This window comes from Neolamprologus multifasciatus, chromosome 2 (assembly GCF_963576455.1).
Source record: "Neolamprologus multifasciatus chromosome 2, fNeoMul1.2, whole genome shotgun sequence".
Lineage (NCBI taxonomy): Eukaryota > Metazoa > Chordata > Actinopteri > Cichliformes > Cichlidae > Neolamprologus > Neolamprologus multifasciatus.
The window spans coordinates 18553008-18571502 of record NC_140440.1 but is presented as its reverse complement, the minus strand read 5'-3'; the positions used below and the strand labels follow the sequence as shown (position 1 = coordinate 18571502).

Below are 18495 nucleotides of genomic sequence, written 5' to 3'. Positions count from 1 at the left end.
AATGGAGGAGCATAAATCAAAGGCACAGAGATAAAGACTTTTCACACACTTCAGTGGGTGTGGATGGAAAAGGCTCTGTGATGGACCTCTGCCTCTCAAAGTCAGCTGGGATCAGCCCTAGTCCCCAAGACCCTGAATCAGAAAATCGATGGATCGAAAAATCGATGGATGGAAAATCGATGGATGGAGCATGACTGCTATCACACTGCTCTACTGTCCAAAAACAAGAAGAAAAAAAACTAAAAGAAAAAAATATGTGAACTGAACGGGTCAGGAATAAGATCACCAAAAAGAATAAAACTTAGGCCAAATTTTTATTTTGTCAAGGAAAAACTCAACAGTCTGTCATGTCCTCTACAGTTACACTTCAAATAAGTTTGTCATGGCAAAGTTAAATACAAAGAGTTTCATAAATTAAGAAAAACAAAGTGGTGCGACAGGAGTTAGCTGCTCTAAATGCATCCTGCTTGTCTGAAAGCAAAAGAAATGACTTTAACGGGCATCAAGCCAGGTTTACGTGGACCTAACCAAAATACGCCTAGCTTCAGCCTGCACCCTTCACTGAAGAGGATGAAGAGTCTGGTATAGGATGGTGATTCCTGCTGACAGCTCTTTACAGATGAGATGAATGAGTTCAGGGAGCTTAGTCCCTCACTGTGGACTAACACCACTGCACACATGTGGAGTGTTTATGGTAGACTAATTGTAAACACGCAGGAATAATGCATTTCTGGTCATTGTACAGGAGTGTAACCTTCTTTTGGAAAGGAGAACAGTTCATAACAATATGTACCCTGACACAAACTCATAGAAGTCATTGTGTTTAAGCAGTTTATGTGCATCAGTGTGCCTCAGATTTATGTCTCCCCATTTGTACGTTTCGATAAGTTTTACTGAATCTGAATATCAAGGCAACGGGAAACAAAACACAGGTGACTTCAGAGCTCATGCATCCCTGTTTGCATTTCATTCTGAAACATGGATGCTTTAAAATGTTCAACAAAAAAAAAAGAAAAAAAAAAGAAAAGAAAAAGAAGAAAGAAACAATAACTACGTTAGAAAGAAAGAGAGAAAGAAAGAAAGTCCATAAAGTGCCCTCTACAAACATCATCTTCCAGTCTGAATCCCCATAGGATTGCATGTCATTTGAGTGACACCGAAACGTTTCTGCCCCTTATTGAAAAGATGTGTTTAAATTGATAGTTAACCTCAAAAGTCTCTGTGGAAAAATAGAGCTGATTTCCCACAGAGACTCGCTTCTCTGGACAAAACAGTTCCATTATAAAGGATGTGTTGAAGATTTCACACAACCAAACATAAAATTTAGACCTGCCGAAAAAACTGAAGCCACCTCCTAAAAGTGTGCTTTTCAGGGAGCGAGGGCACATATTCCATCCTGCTTTCTCCAGTGGCTGCAAATCTTTGATACCCGACGGCCAATGATTTCTTTTGCCTCATTTTTCTCTCTCACATTAGCCAGTCCAAATGGGGCATTAGTAAACAAACTATGTTGGTTTAGTGGGGCAGGAGTATGTTTGGGGTTAATGGTTGTTTGTGAGATGAGCTTTAGTCTAATTCCTCCTCTTCTTTCATCCAGAGAATGCGCAGGAGATACAACACCAGTCAAGAACAGACCAGACCAGCAGATACAAGATTACCTCCAGCCTAAGACTTCACTACTGTAAACACTTCCATGCTGATGGAAATATGTGTATTCTTGTGTTAGACAGAGACAGAAAAGAAAAAGCAGAGACTGAGACTCTACGATGTTCTGTGATGAGTTGCCTGTGTGTGTGTGTCTAAGTGAGAAGGTCCTCCAGTGGGGTATCTACGACACTCCGTTCACCAGCGCGGGAGCGTCCTGTTTCTCCTTCTTCATCCCTCTGTCTCTAGTAGGTCTCTGATGATGATGGCGGGGCTGTCCCTCGCCGCTGCCACTGAGACTGCCCTGGGACGAGGACGGACCGCCTCGGCCACCCGAGGAGTGCTGCACGCTACGCTCGTTGTTCCCGTCCACACGAATCTGCGGGTAGAAAAATAAAGAAATCCGTAAGAGTCTGGCCCCACACTGCACAGCTAACTTTTCCTTTACCCTCGGTGCAGCCTGCTGCGTGCTTTTCATATGGCACCAAATAACAACAACAGTCAACTCAAGGTGCTTTATATTGTAACAATATTATGAGAGAGAACCCCAACAATCCTATGAGCAAGCAGTAGAAACAGTGGGAAAGAAAAACTCCCTTTTAACAGGAAAAACCCATCAGCAGGACCAGGCTTAGGGAGGGGCAGCACCTGCACCTGCCTCAGTCTTCCCTGCACCAGGTTATTTATCCGTTTGGTTTCAGCCTGGTTATTTTAGGTTTTTGTATGGCAATTGTGTTTTTTCTTTTATTTGGTTAATAAACTGTAGAAATGCATCGCTCACAAAAAGGTTATTATAAAATAAAAGTAATAGAAATTATATTTTGCCTGTCCTGTAAAATATTTTGCATCTCAGTAAATCCACTACTAGAAGCAGAGGAGGAGCGTTTAGGAGGGTGAGACTAAAGAAAACGAGTTCTTCTCTGAGACAAAGCTGAGAAACGAACAGTGGTTTATACTCTGTTACTGTGTATGAGTCAATGCTAGCTGACCAGCTGTCAACACAAACTGTGTGATAGATAGAGGGCGGACTTCCACCTGTCTCTGCATACACTGATCATTCACACAGATGTCAGTGCTTATCTGAAGCATTTGGTGCAGTCCATTCACAGCTGTACTGAAAATCTGACTTTAATTAGCAGGATCAATGCTATACGCCACAATTTCAGTACCTCTTTCAGCTGACGTGAAAAACAATGATCACCTTGTTATGATGCACAAATCTGCTAAAAGAGCTTTGGTCCTTGTGTTCATGCAGCTGTTATTTAACATGCACCACCCACCTAAAAACTGCTGCAGAACGGGCAAACCCTTATATAGCAGTAGCACCTGAAAGGGCTGTAGTGTCCCAAACAGCACAGTGTGGTGATGTCCACCACAGTGCAAAAACACTTGAAACACAGCCTTCAAGTGTTTCATATCACAATTCATTATAGAACAAGTTTCCTCCAAAAAAGACCAAAAGTGTCCACTGCCAACGTTCCTTAGATCACCTCTGAGGTACTGTGGGGCAAAAGGGACCACCAATGGCCACCTTATAATCCCCAGTTAAGCTAACCCACATGTATTTGGACTTTGGGAAGAAGCTGGTGTATCCGGAGAGAACCCACACAGACATGAGCAAGACATGCAAACTCCACACAGAAAGGCCCCAGGTGGATCAAATCCAGGAGCTTCTTGCTGTAAGGCAGTGGTGCTAACCATCACCCCACTGTGCTGTGCACCTTTACATATGTCAAACCTGCTGCAATCACGAATCAAGCAGAAAGTTAAGTTAGGACTAAATATAGCCCCATCTTAGAAAGTGTCCTACAGTGATGTTCAGTGAGAACAGGCAGGACTTTGAGTGTGTGACAACACAGAGAGTGTCTTGTTGACAGCTGAGGTTTGGAGTGTCAAACAGAGGGAACATTTGATATGCAGAAAATAGCACTATTGACTGTGACAGTGGTGTAAGGGTAAACAATATTTGCAGGAGAAATGATTCAAAAATTAGTAGCAGTCTCATAATATGTGCCAGTATGCTGAAGTAGCTGGATTGTTTTTGCAAAGCACTGGGAATTCATTAAATAAGCATAGCTTAAAATATAAACGTAAATAGTTACACAGTCAGCCTCAAATATTATTCAGCTGTATTATCTTATCATCATAAGTGATCTACATCATCTCACTGTAAACAATCATCACCTCCTTTAAATGTCTTGCTTGAAACAGAATTTCCAAACTTTGTAGCTGCAAAATAAAATTAGTGGTCAAAAACTGCAGTTCCTGTAATGGCCACTTGAGGGTGGCTCTAAAAGTGAGCCATGAAGAGTAGAAGGGTGTTTGCACACCTGCGTGTGTTGTCAGTTCTAACTCTGTTCGTTTCCCCACATTTTGTGTGGTTTGTTTGTGCAGGTATGAACACGACATGAATCAGCTTACAGGAGTACGTTACAAGTTTGAGCTACAAAACATCCCATAACTATGTACGCTGATCTCGCGAAGGCACTATAGATGCGCAAAGGTCTGTTCAGCAGCTAGCTGTGAAATAAACGTAAACTCTCCGCGTTCTCCAGTAGTCCAGAGCAAAGCACCTTCTTCCTGTATTTACATTTTTTTAATGCACCCGCTCCAGACACATCTGACCAATGAGCCGACTGAATGGTCACATGGTTTGTAGTGAAGCATTTTATTTCACTTTTTTCTGTGTGAAAACAAACCAAACATCTGATTTGGACCGGAGTAAACAAACTAGGTGTAAAACTATAAAGACAGATGCAGTTTTTTTCCTTTTAATGACCACCAGGGGTGACAGATGTGCCTACAAAAAGTCCTGGTCCTACAGATGACTGAAAAATATCCTTGAACACTTTCCTGATGCTTTAATGGATTTAGTCACTCATTTCAGGTCATACTGAATTTAGAATTCTTGAATTTTTTCTGCATTTTGGCCGTTTTTTAATGCCAGAAAGAAGGATCAATCAGGGCATGCTCACTGAAAAGCATGTTTACAGAATTTTGAGGAGCGTTTCAAAGATATTAGACTTTAAACAATGACATGAAAATAACTTAGCAGCAGCTGTTTGTGACTGTTACCTGCAGAGTGTCTTCTTGGCCTCTTGTCTTTGAGTCTCTGATGTGACGAGTTCTCGGCTCGTTCCACTGCATGTCTTCACCTAAACCAACATTAAAAATAACAAGTTAGCAATCAAAGTTAGCCACAGTCATGTAAACAATCTTCGCATGGCTCAGTAGACTCAGTCTTAGGTGACATACCTTTTGCCAGGTAAAAATAGGGTGAAATTCATGTACATCCTAATTAGATTAAAGTCGGGAGAAATAGTTTCTTTCAATATAAATATGGATCGTTTTGAAAAGAAAACTCATGAGAGAGGTCTGCAGAGATCTCATGATGTGATTTATTTCCATTCTTTTGGCCATAATTTGATGAAAAGCATCTCAAAATGTTATTTCTTTTGAGTCATTACACACCAACTTTTTTCTCTTTAATCATTTTCATTCAATATCATTGAATGAATGAGATCCATGATATCCATTCAATATCATTTGATTAATAGAAACATTTAGCAAGCTTTTGCATTGATCCTTTTTGATGCTAGACAAAGTGTAAATGCTCCAAAAATAGGCTGAGAAAAATCATGGAACGAGATAAGAGTCCTGTGAAAAGATCAAAGACCACCAATGATAATTAACACTCACCTTTATATCCTCCCCCTCCTCTTCCTCTCCCTCCTCGTCCTCTCAGCCCACCGCCGCCTCCTCTCTTCCTCCCATCTGTCCGTCTGGGCAGGGTCCCACCTCCTGTCATTAGCTCCTCGGTGGGGGCCAGCGACCAATCGCTGAGCTCGTCTCTGTGGTCTGACTCTGTCTCTGAAGCGTTGGATGCCTCAGAGTTGGTGCCTGGGGGACCGAGGACAAAGTCCAACCTCATTTCGGCTGCCTCAGAAAGACAACACAGACTCAACCTTTGATTAATTGTCGTTTCATAATCATATCATCGCCTGGGGAAACGTTTTTACTGAAATATCAGATGTCCAAACGCTTTACTTCAATATGAAATGAAATCACAAGAACATAAATCTATGGCCGAGAATCTGCCCGTTTGCTTTGTCATTGTGCCTTTTACATCTAAACCAAACAATCACAGGAGACTTTCTCCTATATGTACTTCTGTTAAAAACAAAATCTGGTAAAAGGTGAAAAACTGATTAAAATTTTTTATTTTAAAAAAGTAGAAGCTCTGACACTTTTATAAAAGTAAGTAGCTCTTTGGAGGATACTGTTACCAGCTGATGGGTGACTTTACCTCCATACCTAAACCGAAGAATTAGTGTAGTCAGCGGCTCAAGTGGGATTTGTCTGGTGAGGAAACCTAAGGTTGGTTGTAGTGGTGCAGTGTAGGGAGAAGAATCACTTAGAAATAAGTAACAATAGTCTTTGTTCAGAGCTCAAGTACATTTTCTTTGTGTGCAGGCTGCGATCAGCTGACGTGCTGCTCAGAGTCGATTTAAACAACTGAAATCATCAAGATATAAGCTGATGCTTGATTTAAATGTCCTGTCTATCAAATGGCAGTGAGAAGTCCTCACCTTTAAATATAACCTCTGTTCTTCTTCCTCTCCTGTCTTTCTCATCTTTCTCTGAGTGAAGTTAACTGTAATTCTTTTATCTACCTGTGAAATACAGCAGCTGGACCTGTATCTAGCAACACACTGTGTGACAAACTGCATATAAACAGTTTATGCATTAGCTGATTGAAATGTTGCATCTGAAATCAGCTGCCACTTAAAAAAACATTACTCCTTTTAATCCTATGTTTTATTGTTCCCTCCATTTAGGTTCAGATTGGTTGAATGTTTAAAGGTGCTCAGCGACATAAAGTAACTACTTCCCTCAAATGTGTTAGACCTAAAGTAATGAGCCAGTTTTCCAAATTCAAGGAGCAGAAAGTACAGATATTTATGCTAACATGTAGGGAGTAAAAAGTTGTGATAAAAATAAATACCCAAGTACAGATACCTGAAAATACTAAGTACAGTAACAACGTAACAAATTTTACATGAAACATCTGCAGCTGACTGACTTGAGCCGAGTACATCAGCTCTTGTAGTTTACCCGCAGTAATATGGATGCAGTAACTATCAAACCTGAGGCAAAAGCAGCTCCTCCTCCTCTCCGCCCTCGTCCACCTCTTCCCCCTCCTCCATAGGGCTTTCCTCCTCCCCCTCCTCGGCCCATCCCGAGCCCCATTCCATTATCGAACACGTAGGTTTTGTCTTTAGGGTTTCGGGGCCCTGTCCCCCCCCCTCCGCCTCCACCGCCTATCTGTCTCAGCTGCTCATCGATCTGCAGACGCTCCAGTCGCAACTGGTCCACCTCCTGTGGACATGAACGAAAACGTCACAGAATGTCAACAATGAAAAGAAAGAAAGAAAGTATACTTTATTGATCCCCGTGGGGAAATTCCTCTCTGCATTTAACCCATTCACTCAGTGAAGCAGTGGGCAGCCATTGGGCGCCCGGGGAGCAGCGTGTAGGGACGGTACCTTGCTCAGGGATACCTCAGGTTAGCTGTTCAGTGGATTCGAACCACCGACCTTCCGATCATGGGGCCACCACTCTATCCCTGCCTGCCTAAAGGATGTGGTCAGCGGCTGACCACATCCTTTAGCTCCGTTTTGATGTTTGGTTGGTAGAAGATGACATCACTGAGGACACAAACCTTAAGGTAGTTGAGGTGATAGTCTAGTAGTACTGTTGCATTGGAGATGCTTTCCTTGGTTCCCACAAACACAAATGGCACCATTCCCTGTGACAGAGGAGGACCAGGAGAGTTTGAATCCTCTTAGTGAATGAGCTCTAACACTGCTGTATTTACTGTGATGATTTTTAATGCAGCAACACGACGCAACTTTCTCTCCCTACTGACCTCATCAGCTGCTGCTGCCGCTGCCGCTGATGGTTTTTTGTCGTTCTCAGGCTCAATACGAACCCGAACCACACCGGACTTGTCAACCACCTCCTGAATCAGCTTGCCGTTCTTGCCAATCACCTTCCCTGCATGAGAAAAAACATCAGTCTCACTCTGGCTGAACTTGAAACTGGATTAAATCAAGTAAAATAAAGGTACCCGATGATTCATTTCTTTGTCTCGGTTGAGCGACTTTCTCACCTACTAAATTCCGGGGAACTTTGATGATATCTTCGGAAAACTCCAGGAAACTTCTGGCTATACGGACAGCATCCTGGTCCTTCCATGAAATACAAAACAGGCATACTTACTTTTGTTTGTGTTTTTTTACCCCATGCTGGTCTGTTAAATTTGTACCCACTTAACATTAATGAGGACAAGCTCTACATATCTATGTCTCAGCTCATTTGTGTACAAGTTAAGCCCTCCTACCTCTCCGTATATGTGGAAGGTGCAGGTCTCTTCATCCAGGTCTATGTTAGTGACTCCAGGAACTTTACGCGCCTGCTGAATGTTGGCCCCGTGAGTCCCGATGGCGAGACCCATTAAATCGTCCCGAACAGCAAACTGTTCATGAAACCGAGACGCCAGCTGTCTGGAGCTCTGAAGAAATGCACATCAAAAAAATTCATTAATTAACATTTAATAAATTCCACAAAAGAGCAAAGAGGGTGTGTAAGTTTACTGCAAAGAAACCCTTTAAAAACTCTCCATCCCAGGCTGCAAAATGATCCAAACAGTCACATACAGGCTGGAGCTGTGCGTAACCTGAATTTCCTGAACTGAATTTCCCTGAGGAACCCACCCGAGGGATTAATAAAGTTTCATCTGATCTGATCTCTCTCTGATCTAACCTACCTCCAGCTGTCGGCTGGCCTCTTCGTTCCTCAGCATTAGAGACAGCTTGGTGCGGAGGCTCCTGAAGTGCATGTCGCTCATCATATTGGCCCGCTTTGTTGTGACCTCATTCACCGACTGTAACAATCAAACATTACGCTCATTAATATCATACACGAGTGAGGTTCTGATGTTTTAAGTCACCTATGGATGCACTTCACTTCAAGGTGATGCTATGCAAGGGTCAATATAGGATATGATTGTGTGAAAATGTAGCACATTAAGAAGAGAAACAACAGTTTGACCAACCAAAATGACCAGCTGCTTTTTCTCTGAGTCGTAGGTGACACTGAACCCTCCCACAGCCTTTTTGAAGTCTTTGTGTGCTGATTCCTTGGAGCACCTGGGAACACAAGAACACGTAGACTTTATCATAGTGAAACCAGCAAACAAGTTGCTTAATAAATGAATTTGTCCTCAGTGATAACAGCTTATGGATACATGTACACATACAAAATCTTCTGGGAGCATAGGCTCATATACAAGCTGGAGTAAGTCAAGTTTTGACCGTACAGTTGTGGTCAAGAATGTCACAGTAATCTTAAGCTTTTAATTACTTCTTTGAACGATTAATATTCTAGGATGAAAAGATTGTGCAGCATACAACTTTAATGGCAAATGTGAAATTATTTTGGATTTTCTCTCATACACACAGGGTCAAAAATATGTATATAGGATTAAATATACAGATGCACCCAGACGAATAGTCGGTTAATTGTCTCAATTCAAGTTGCAACTAAATGTTCGTTTGTCTTATCCATCCCAGAACCAGTTTTGATGTGTTTGGGATCATTATCCTGTAGGAACACCCAACTATGTCTTTTGAAGTTGAAGAATTTCAGGTATTCCAGCTCTGTAAAACCACCCTACAGCATGATGACACCACCATGTCTGACAGCTGGTACAGGTCTTAGTCCTGAAAGCCTGATCTTTACTTCTCCAAATATACCTTGTCATTATGACCAAATAGCTCAGTCTTTGTCTCTTCTGACCATAAAACTTTAAAACAAAAGTTTAAAGAAGACATCTGACTTGTCTACCTGCACAGGTGCAAATTTCCATCATGCTTGAAGGCGTCAATTATAGAGTAGGGGCTTCTTTCTTGGTGATGTAAAACTAGTTTCTCTGTTGATGTTCCAGCAGTCTCAATCTCAGGGCACAGCTGAGCCTTGGCTGTTTCTGAACATTGTAACCAAATTCCTCTCATCTGAGGGTGACGGTTGGGGTCTTCTCCTAGACCTCGTCAAAGTGGTAACATTAAATTGATGCTTCTGGAATTTTTAGTTATTTAGAAATGGCTCTGGAATGGACTTCCTAAACTTTACCAACAAATCAACCAATTTAAATGAACTTGACCAATTCTGCCAAGATGAGCAGTCCAGCTATAATTATGCTAGGAGCTTGGTGATGGCTACCAAAAGCTTCTGGTTGAGGCGCACCTTGCTAAGGGACATTTAACCACAAGTTATTGGGTAGTGTATGCATGCTTTTGGCCCCATGTGGATTACAGAAAATCCAAATAATTTCAAACTTGTGCACCAGTCTTTATTCATGCAAGTCAAACTCACATTTGCCGTAGATCTTCGGGTACATCCAGTCGAATCTTAATGAAGGTGTTTTTGGTGGCTGGTTTATTCGGGTTGACCGGCCGTAACCTCTCCAGCGTCACTATCTCATTTAATGTGGCTTCACATGCGGCATACTCTATTACATAAAACTGGAAACAAAGACAGATCAAGTATGAGCGATCCAATAGAAAAACATCACTTTTTTTCAAAAGTTTAAATAAGTCATACTATTATTAAAAATTTCTTTTGAAGAAAGTACATCTGATGGTGGTAAGACAACAGGAGGACAAACAGAGGAAGAGCTTACGTGCACAAAAAATCCAGAGGAAAATGGAAATACAAGGATATAAAGAACATCTGGGGCATATAGTCTGAATTCAATCAGTCATTGAGTTAATGTGTTGTTCAGGATTGTAAAACTCAATCACACACTGACATCTGTCACCAGAGAAATGATGTTACACTGAAGTTAAATATCTGCAGTGAGCTTGATAAAAAAGATTTTATGAGTACATAACATTTCATGAGTGTAAAATGTTGTTAGTAAACATAGCTGTATTTAGTATTAATAATGAAGTTGTGATATTAAAGCATTTAGGATGGAGCAAGTGCCTGGGCTGCGTTTTAGGCAAATTTATCAGAGCCATGTTGTTTCAGTGCTGCTTAGTGAGCCTTACAGATGAACTGGAGCATGTCTTACCTCCCCTTTGACCATGCGAACCTTGGCTAGCCACCATCCACATGGCTCTTTGTCATTCGCCCTAGAATACACCTGGCAGACACACACACACACACACACACACACACACACACACACACAGTTCATTTCAGAAATCATTCCCACCTTTAAACAAAGCTGATAAGAGTAAACTGGCACAGAAACAACTGGACACACTGATACAGGAAATCATTGTGAATAATATTATTAATAAAAATAACAAGTCAGACTAATTTACCAATGATAGAACAGAAAATCTAAGACGATCTGAGGAGCATCACCCTCTTTTTTTAAAATCTTATTTTACACTGAAAATTCAACTCTACTCACTCCGCTCCATGCTATTCCAAACTGCTCCCCAGCTATACCAACTTTGCTTCCAAACCCACCATGTCTGACGGCAACAATCACTTTCTCACCTCGACCTCATCGCTCTCACTGATCTCCTTGCAGAACCCTGTTGGAGGAGGAAAGCGCACATCCTGGAATGGGATCTGCCGCTCCGGCTGCCAGCTGGTAGAGAGGAAAAAAAAAACCACAAAAAGTTCATTTTATTGTTTGGCAAAGAAATTACATATTACACAATGTTATATTTTATTTTACTCACTTGTTTTCAAATGCTACCATGACAGATCCTTCGTGAACATCCTTTACAAAGCCCTGCAAGAGTCACAGAAGTAAATTCAGTTTTGAAATATCTTTGAAATAGTTAGTGTGCAAGTCAAACTGGCATCGACCATGTAAACAGGAACCAGTTCTACTGCTTAAGCCGGACCTTATCCTAATGCTCCTAGCAATGAAACAACCTAAATAATTTCCTTTTCTGGAGTTTGAGCTTTGGGCTCGAGTCAGGTTTGGCTCAGTCTCTCTCTCTCTCGCTGCTTCTACACACAGCTGATGTGTGTGTCATGTGTGTCAAACACTGCAAGTAGGCCATGCGATGCCTAGAAGGAAAAGGGAGCGCTAGAGATCCTTGCCAATGGGTTGCATTAACCTGGCAAGCTAGCAGTCAGTGGTGGATGAAATGAAGCAAGAAGGAGAGATTCTCAAAACTCCCAAGGTTAAAAAAAACAAATAAACCAATTCTGACAGGACCTCACTGACCTGTGAGCAAGTTTAGGATTGTGACTGACTGAACTGTCTCGCTCAGAAACGAAGTTCAGACTTTAGCAAGAACATTAATCTTGTTAAAACTGGAAAAATACCAAAACACAAAATATGAGGGTAAGGCAGAGGGTGCATTAGGAGATAATGTAGTTTAGTCTACTGGCAGTAAACTGCAATTGTTGTACTGCTGTTGAGATTACAATAAAAAAGAGGAATGACTTCTATGCTGCATAAGGTGCAATTTAAAAACAGCAAAATTAAGTTTCTCACTCAAGTGATTTATGGCAGAACCATTTTCTACAATTATTTCTTTAGTATTATTCTCACTTGGCAGATGAATGCACTCATTATTTCTCATTATTTCTCTTGGTTGTTCATTTCAGCCAAGAGCATATTTTACGTTTTGCTATAATGCCAGAGACAAGGGCGTCATTTTCCAGTTCAACTATTACCAAAAACACTAAAAAATTATTTGCCAACTACACATTTAGTCAATCAACATCCTCACAACAACTAACTAAAATGATTACGTTCAAAACTCTTGATTCATTAACCCAAATTTGAATGCTTATTAACATTGAAATCATGCAAGTGATCTGCAGTAAGATGCAACTCCCTGTGTTGGAGGTATGCTGCCATCTAGCAAAGGTAACTGCTCCGTAAATAAGTCTCCTTTAAAGTGGACCTAATACACTATTCCTTTTACTCGATTACAGTCTACTACACTAGCTTTGCATGATTCACAATTGAAAATAATCCACATTTTTCTCTTGCTGGTGCAGCTCAATTCATCTTAAAACCGTTTTAGCTCTACTCCTATTAGGCCAACTGTCTGCCAGCCAATCCCTGGCAAACAGAAGGTGTGAACAGCAGGTGGGTGGGGTTTCAGTCAGAACTGTGTACCTAAGATGACAATATTAGGGATATTTGCTCTCAGTGACATCATACCGGGCCAAGAGAAGAACAAACTGCCTAAGTTTTAAGCACTCTGAATAAGCCTCTGTGAACACACTGGGCATTTTCTGATGAACAGAAAGACATCTGCCAAAGTCGCCCTCTTGTCGTGTATCTGCTTATACTTGTAAGCAGTCACACCTACATCATCTTATTAGATCGATCTACATAAGGTAAAATACATTAAATATAATGGTGGTATACATGTAGGTTATGCTAGATGTATGGCTAATGAAATTATTCTTAAGAGTTACCTGGTGGGACTGGATTTTTTCAAACCAGACTACTATCTAACAAAAGTTAGCCTAACTTTTCTCATTGCTGTTTGACAGTAAAACTTATCATTCAAGCTATGGCACCAGTCAAATGTTCGGACACACCCACCCATTCATATGGTTCTGTACTTGCTAACAATATGATTACAACTATTAAAAGAATGGTTTCTGTTTAGTGCCACACCTAGCTAAAAGCCAAAGTACAACTGACAGTGCCAACTTCAACTTTCCTACATTCAAAGGAAAAGCCTCTTGATTTGGGAAAGCATACAAGTATTGAGCACAGCATGAAAGTCTATGGTTTACATGGCAACTGCTGAGCTTAATGAGAGTCTGTGGCCTGAATCAAGATTAATTTCAATTGCTATTTACCCTGATTATACAGCATACTCACAGCATTCATGCACCTCGCATTAATGTGGCCACAACAAAAGTAAAGACATAAAAAAAGACATCTGTCAGAACTTTACTTGAGATATATGTCATCCTATATTTATCCCACAACAAACCTGACAGCTAAAATAAATAAATAATAAATGTATCATTTTATTTAGATCCTTCACCATTCATTTTATTCTTGTGTCCTTGAATTGAACAATATTCAAATGTAAGTAATTATTGCTAATTAGCGTGTTATCTCATTGTACTGCTTATGTTATCTCCCCCACCCCACCCCAGTGATACACGCAGGTCACGGAATCGGATTTATGATCTACTTGTTGCCTGACTGACCCCAAAATCTCTGCAGTCTTGACAAAACAAGAAAACACCTGGCAGCTACGGGCACAATAAAGGTTAGCCAAACCATCGCCCCTGTGTGCTGCTCTGAATTAACTTACTTTGACCAAAGCAAAAAGCAAAAAACAGCCAACCCGTGATTGATTCTGATGTTTGTGAGTCTGCAACCAACCCTTGCACATCACTTTAGGGGCACCATCGTATAGCAGTCACATCAGCGTTACCGATACCGCTAAAACAGCTACCCTGGTTAAGCGTCATTGTCACCAATAGTTAACCAATTTATCCACTACCGCTGATGTTAGAGCCCCACCGCGGCGTTAGCTTTGTTTACAGGTTTCAGGTCCCGGTAGACGTTGAGCAGAAGCACCGAGGCCCACATATAACACTGAGCTAGCCCCGTGACACAAATTCATGTTAGTTAGGCTTACTTGGTACATAGTCTGTGAACGGTGGTCACTAAACTCGACAAAAGTCAACAACTTACCTTATAAAAAGCCCCACTTGTCCCTCTTACTTCCACGACTAGATCCTCCATGACGTAAGTTACTACAGCTCGCTAGCTAGCTAACTACCGATAGCGATGTTAGTAGCTAGCTAGCTAGCTGGCTAGCCTGACGCTAGCCAAGGCAGAGTCGCTAGCTAGCCTAAATACCCTGCCTACTGGATGCAAGAAGAGGCCACGGTAGCTGTGTGTGACCGTAATATTGTTTTCCGTTTTGCACCGTCTATGAATTTTGTTTCTTGCAAATTTGCAAATCCGACTGCATGAAGAAGACGAAACAATTAGCTAGCCAGGTTAGCTTTTAGTAGCTAGTTATGTTAATGTTGTGTGATTAGTGGTGTAGCAGCTACTGCTGTTGTATCTCTCCATGTGACGTCTCCGCTTTCTTCCTCTACTGAAAACTGAGACTGCTTACTGTCATCCGAGCCTGTTGCTGCTCTCCACGGGTAATAAATAGGAATACAATTTGATATAGCGGGAAATATATCAAAATAAAAATGACCACTGTGTTTATCCTGTGGTGTACCATATTTGAGCTCTAAGAACAAATGAAAAAAATATATTATCCCAACAGTACGGCCAACCAGTCCCAGGAAAACAGAAATTTATCCCTCTCCATATTTATCAAGCCACATTTCAACTATTCCACCTTGCTCTTTTTCCTCACTTATTTTTACAATGTGCATTTACAAACATAATTCTGACTATCTTTAACTAATTACTGGAATCTGTTGCAAAGAACTTTGGCTCCTCATGTGTTGTTTATTTGATGTTTATTGTAAACTGTACTATTTTTATTCTTTATCACACTGTTGTAACAATAATTTCCCCCGTGAGGTCAATAAAGTATCTATATATCTATCTAATATAATAAGAAATTAAAATGAGAGATTTCAAAACCTAGGACAGCAACCAAGGCGTTCTCATTAAATGTTCCATTAATATCCGATGAATCTAATCTGATGTAATATACAATATATATTTAGACTCAGACTTACTCATTACTGCTGGTTGTTTCTGAGGACTGTCTCTTGAAAGCTGACATGCCAAACCACATCATCCACTCCAAAATAGTTTTGCCTGGAAACCGAAAACATAACTATAATAACTATGTTTTAAAGTCAGGGCACATGCCTTTTTATGCTTAAAGGCGTCTGTTACAAATAACTGCAAGGCATGGCATGGATAAATGTACAGATTTAGCCACTTAAATATTTTAATGCTCCTTCAAACAGAGGCCTGCAGATTCAGTATTAAGGATCAGTTAAAACCTCGTGTTTTTCCTCTATAAACCTCTCATTCTCTCAACACTCAGCAGCAGTCATCTGCTATACCTATTTATGGACATGTGACCTTCTTGAGAATTATACTTTGTAGGCAAAAACAAGGAACTGCAACAGGCCACATGTTAAGAGAGGGCGAGAAAAAGAAGGGAAAGATGCAGACAGACTACAGACAGGGGTAAATGAAGAAGTGCTGACAGTGACATATGAGAGGACCATAGAGTGACTTACAGGGATAATCTATAGCGAGATTAAGACAGAAATAGAATGAGAGTGCAGCAGAAACAGGGTCACACATGAAGGGTGAAATAGGATACAGGACAGAGAGCAAGAGAACGGATAAACAGATGTGAAATTCTGAGTTCTGCGTGTGAGGGAAACACTGAACACTGAAGACACCATGCTGTTGGCACGGGCACATAGGCTAAACTCTACAAAATAATAGGACGACACCTTCCTTGCAAAGGAAACAGACTGGCAGCACTTTGCAATCAGTCAGAGTCAGTTTGGACTGATGAGTGTAAACTGTCTGCGATGCAGCTCAGCTAACATAGTTGTATTCTGGTTATATCTGTGTGCAAAAGCATGGTTGCCAAGCACTCCTGTCTTTTTGCATTTAAATATCTGTCTTGCAGCAACTACCTCACTTTTGCAGATTAATTTTTGAAATTAGGTCTCAAAAATGAAGGTCTGACTGGACTCTGAATGTAAGTAATTAATGTGAATTAATGCCTAATGTGAATTTTTGCTGAGAGTTCATCAACATATTAGCGAAAATAGACTGATAAGAGACTGACTGTATCTTATTGCCTTTTCATCATGGTCTTGATGCACCAAAGTCACTAAAGGTTGCAGCTGACTGCGAGTGCTTGCATATCTGATCACTGTTTTTAAAGCAACCAATTCAAGAGCAGTGATACGAAAAAGGTTCAGAGTCAAGCGATGCTTCTTCAGCAGTTTTATCGTAAGTTTCTTGGTGAGATTGTAACAATAACAGTGTTACATATGAAACATATGAACAGAAGAGGAGAATCACACACAGTCCAAAAGCAGAGTTAACTGACAGGCAAAAACAAAAGTCACCACAGATTTACAGGCTCTAACAAAATTACAATAGCATAAAATCAGCCAACATGACTCTTCAGGCTTTTTCAAAACGAGCGATTCAGTATTCTCGGTTTTAGTCTGACGTTTTTGTAGTATTGATTAAATGGGGTGCATTGCATTCGAATCCCTGTCAGCAACGTCCATCAGTCTGAAGAGTCATCAAACAAGGAACGCTGACTTCTATTAACTTCCACTGAGCTCCAGTGGGTGTAAAGAAATTGAATTAGCCCTGTCCAGGGTGTACCTCTCCTCTTGCCCTGTTGCAACTGGGATAGGCTTTAGCCTCCACACTATGTAGAATGACAGAAGAACAGATGGAAGAAACATGGATTTGAGTCCCCAGGTCTGATTTGACCTTGTGTCAGTCAAAGATGCTGTAGATCAGCAGTTCCCATCCCCCGGGCCACGGACCGGAGTTGTTTGTTACCCGGCCGCGGGAGTTGAGGCTCAGGTGTGAAATTTATGGTTTTCAGGGTTTTTATCGTTTATTATTGTTAACTCAGTTTCCCTGGGCCGTTTTGCGTGTGTTATGAATAAATCTTCTTTTTTTTGGTACCGGTATTGTGCCAAAAAGTGATTGTCTGCCAAAAACTGATTTCTGGTATTTGCCAAAAACTGATTGCTTGTACTGTATTTAAACTGCTATGAATAACTTGTTGGTCTATAATATGTGAAACATATGTCAAATGTATCCCTCATAAATGATATCACATCATCTTGAGCAACAAACAACATTCCTGTAACAAGGTAGAAGCCACAATCAGTTTTTGGCAGTGACCTTTATGTATCCTTTATTTATGCAGTTAAATATAATTATTGTTGACTTTAAAATATTCTCTTTTAAGCGTAATCTGGCCAAGAGGACAGCTGAAATTGCAACAAAGGCAAAAATAGTTCTGTAAAGATATTTTAAGTGGACAAAAGGGAGCTGATTGATTATAATGTAAGTACAATAACACAGTTACAAAGATACTTGAGAAACAGGTAATTTTTAAATTTTATATATAACCCATTTGTAATACCTGTTCACCAAAGTCTATTTAGCAACATATGTAACGATATTACACATAAAAAACACACGGAAACATTGGAAATAAGTTTTTGGCAGGCAATCACTTTTTGGCACAACACCGGCACTGGTTTTATTTTGTTGTATTTATCCCTGACACCTTAAAGACCAATCCGTGAAAATATTGTTGGACACAAACCGTCCATGGCCCAAAAAAGGTTGGGGACCACTGCTGTACATAGTAGATAGTACCAAAGACAAATGCTGTTTTAGATAATAAAGCGAAATAACAATTTGTATTATTGTATAAAACCAGAGAAATCCTAAATATTAAAAAATTGTTAAAATATTCTTTAAATTAGTGAGAGTTTAGCTAATAAGGAGCTGGCTAGCTAGCAAATAAGCTAGCAAATAAGCTAGCGCTTGATTTAAGCTACCATGGGCTAAGTTGTGTTAGCACTACAAGTAGGTAATGTATGAAACCAATATCCTGATACTCTGTAGGACTGCAGCTAACTTTACTTTAGTTCTAAAAGACCACATTCATCTGAACATGACGCTAAAGCTAATACAGCTTCCTAAGGATTTAAAAGATAACAAAAACATGTTTTCTAAAAGAAAAAAGAAAAAAAAAGAATTCACTTAAAACAAGTTTGACTTGTTCAAGCTGTCCATCGATGTTTGTGTGTTCTTATGGATATATATGAATGATATATGCT

At 40.4% G+C, this 18495-nt stretch overlaps 1 protein-coding gene across 3 annotated transcripts; it reads right to left on the bottom strand.

The window, feature by feature from the left end:
* Positions 1–301: 301 nt before the first annotated feature.
* Positions 302–14792, bottom strand: fmr1 (fragile X messenger ribonucleoprotein 1). Of its 3 annotated transcripts, none has more exons than XM_085173088.1 (15): positions 14360–14792; positions 11406–11458; positions 11218–11311; positions 10781–10852; positions 10081–10229; positions 8762–8855; positions 8474–8590; positions 8048–8218; positions 7817–7895; positions 7574–7701; positions 7367–7453; positions 6792–7023; positions 5344–5580; positions 4720–4799; positions 302–2023 (listed from the first exon to the last, which is right to left on the bottom strand). In XM_085173088.1, exons 1-15 carry the CDS (start codon positions 14408–14410, stop codon positions 1829–1831), a joined length of 1839 nt encoding a protein of 612 aa, XP_085029214.1. In that variant the 5' UTR covers positions 14411–14792; the 3' UTR covers positions 302–1828. The 3 variants fall into 3 exon arrangements, with proteins under 3 accessions (XP_085029214.1, XP_085029200.1, XP_085029208.1); XM_085173074.1 differs by having other exon boundaries at positions 5344–5544; positions 14360–14791; XM_085173082.1 differs by lacking the exon at positions 14360–14792 and adding an exon at positions 13529–14353 and having other exon boundaries at positions 5344–5544.
* Positions 14793–18495: the final 3703 nt, after the last annotated feature.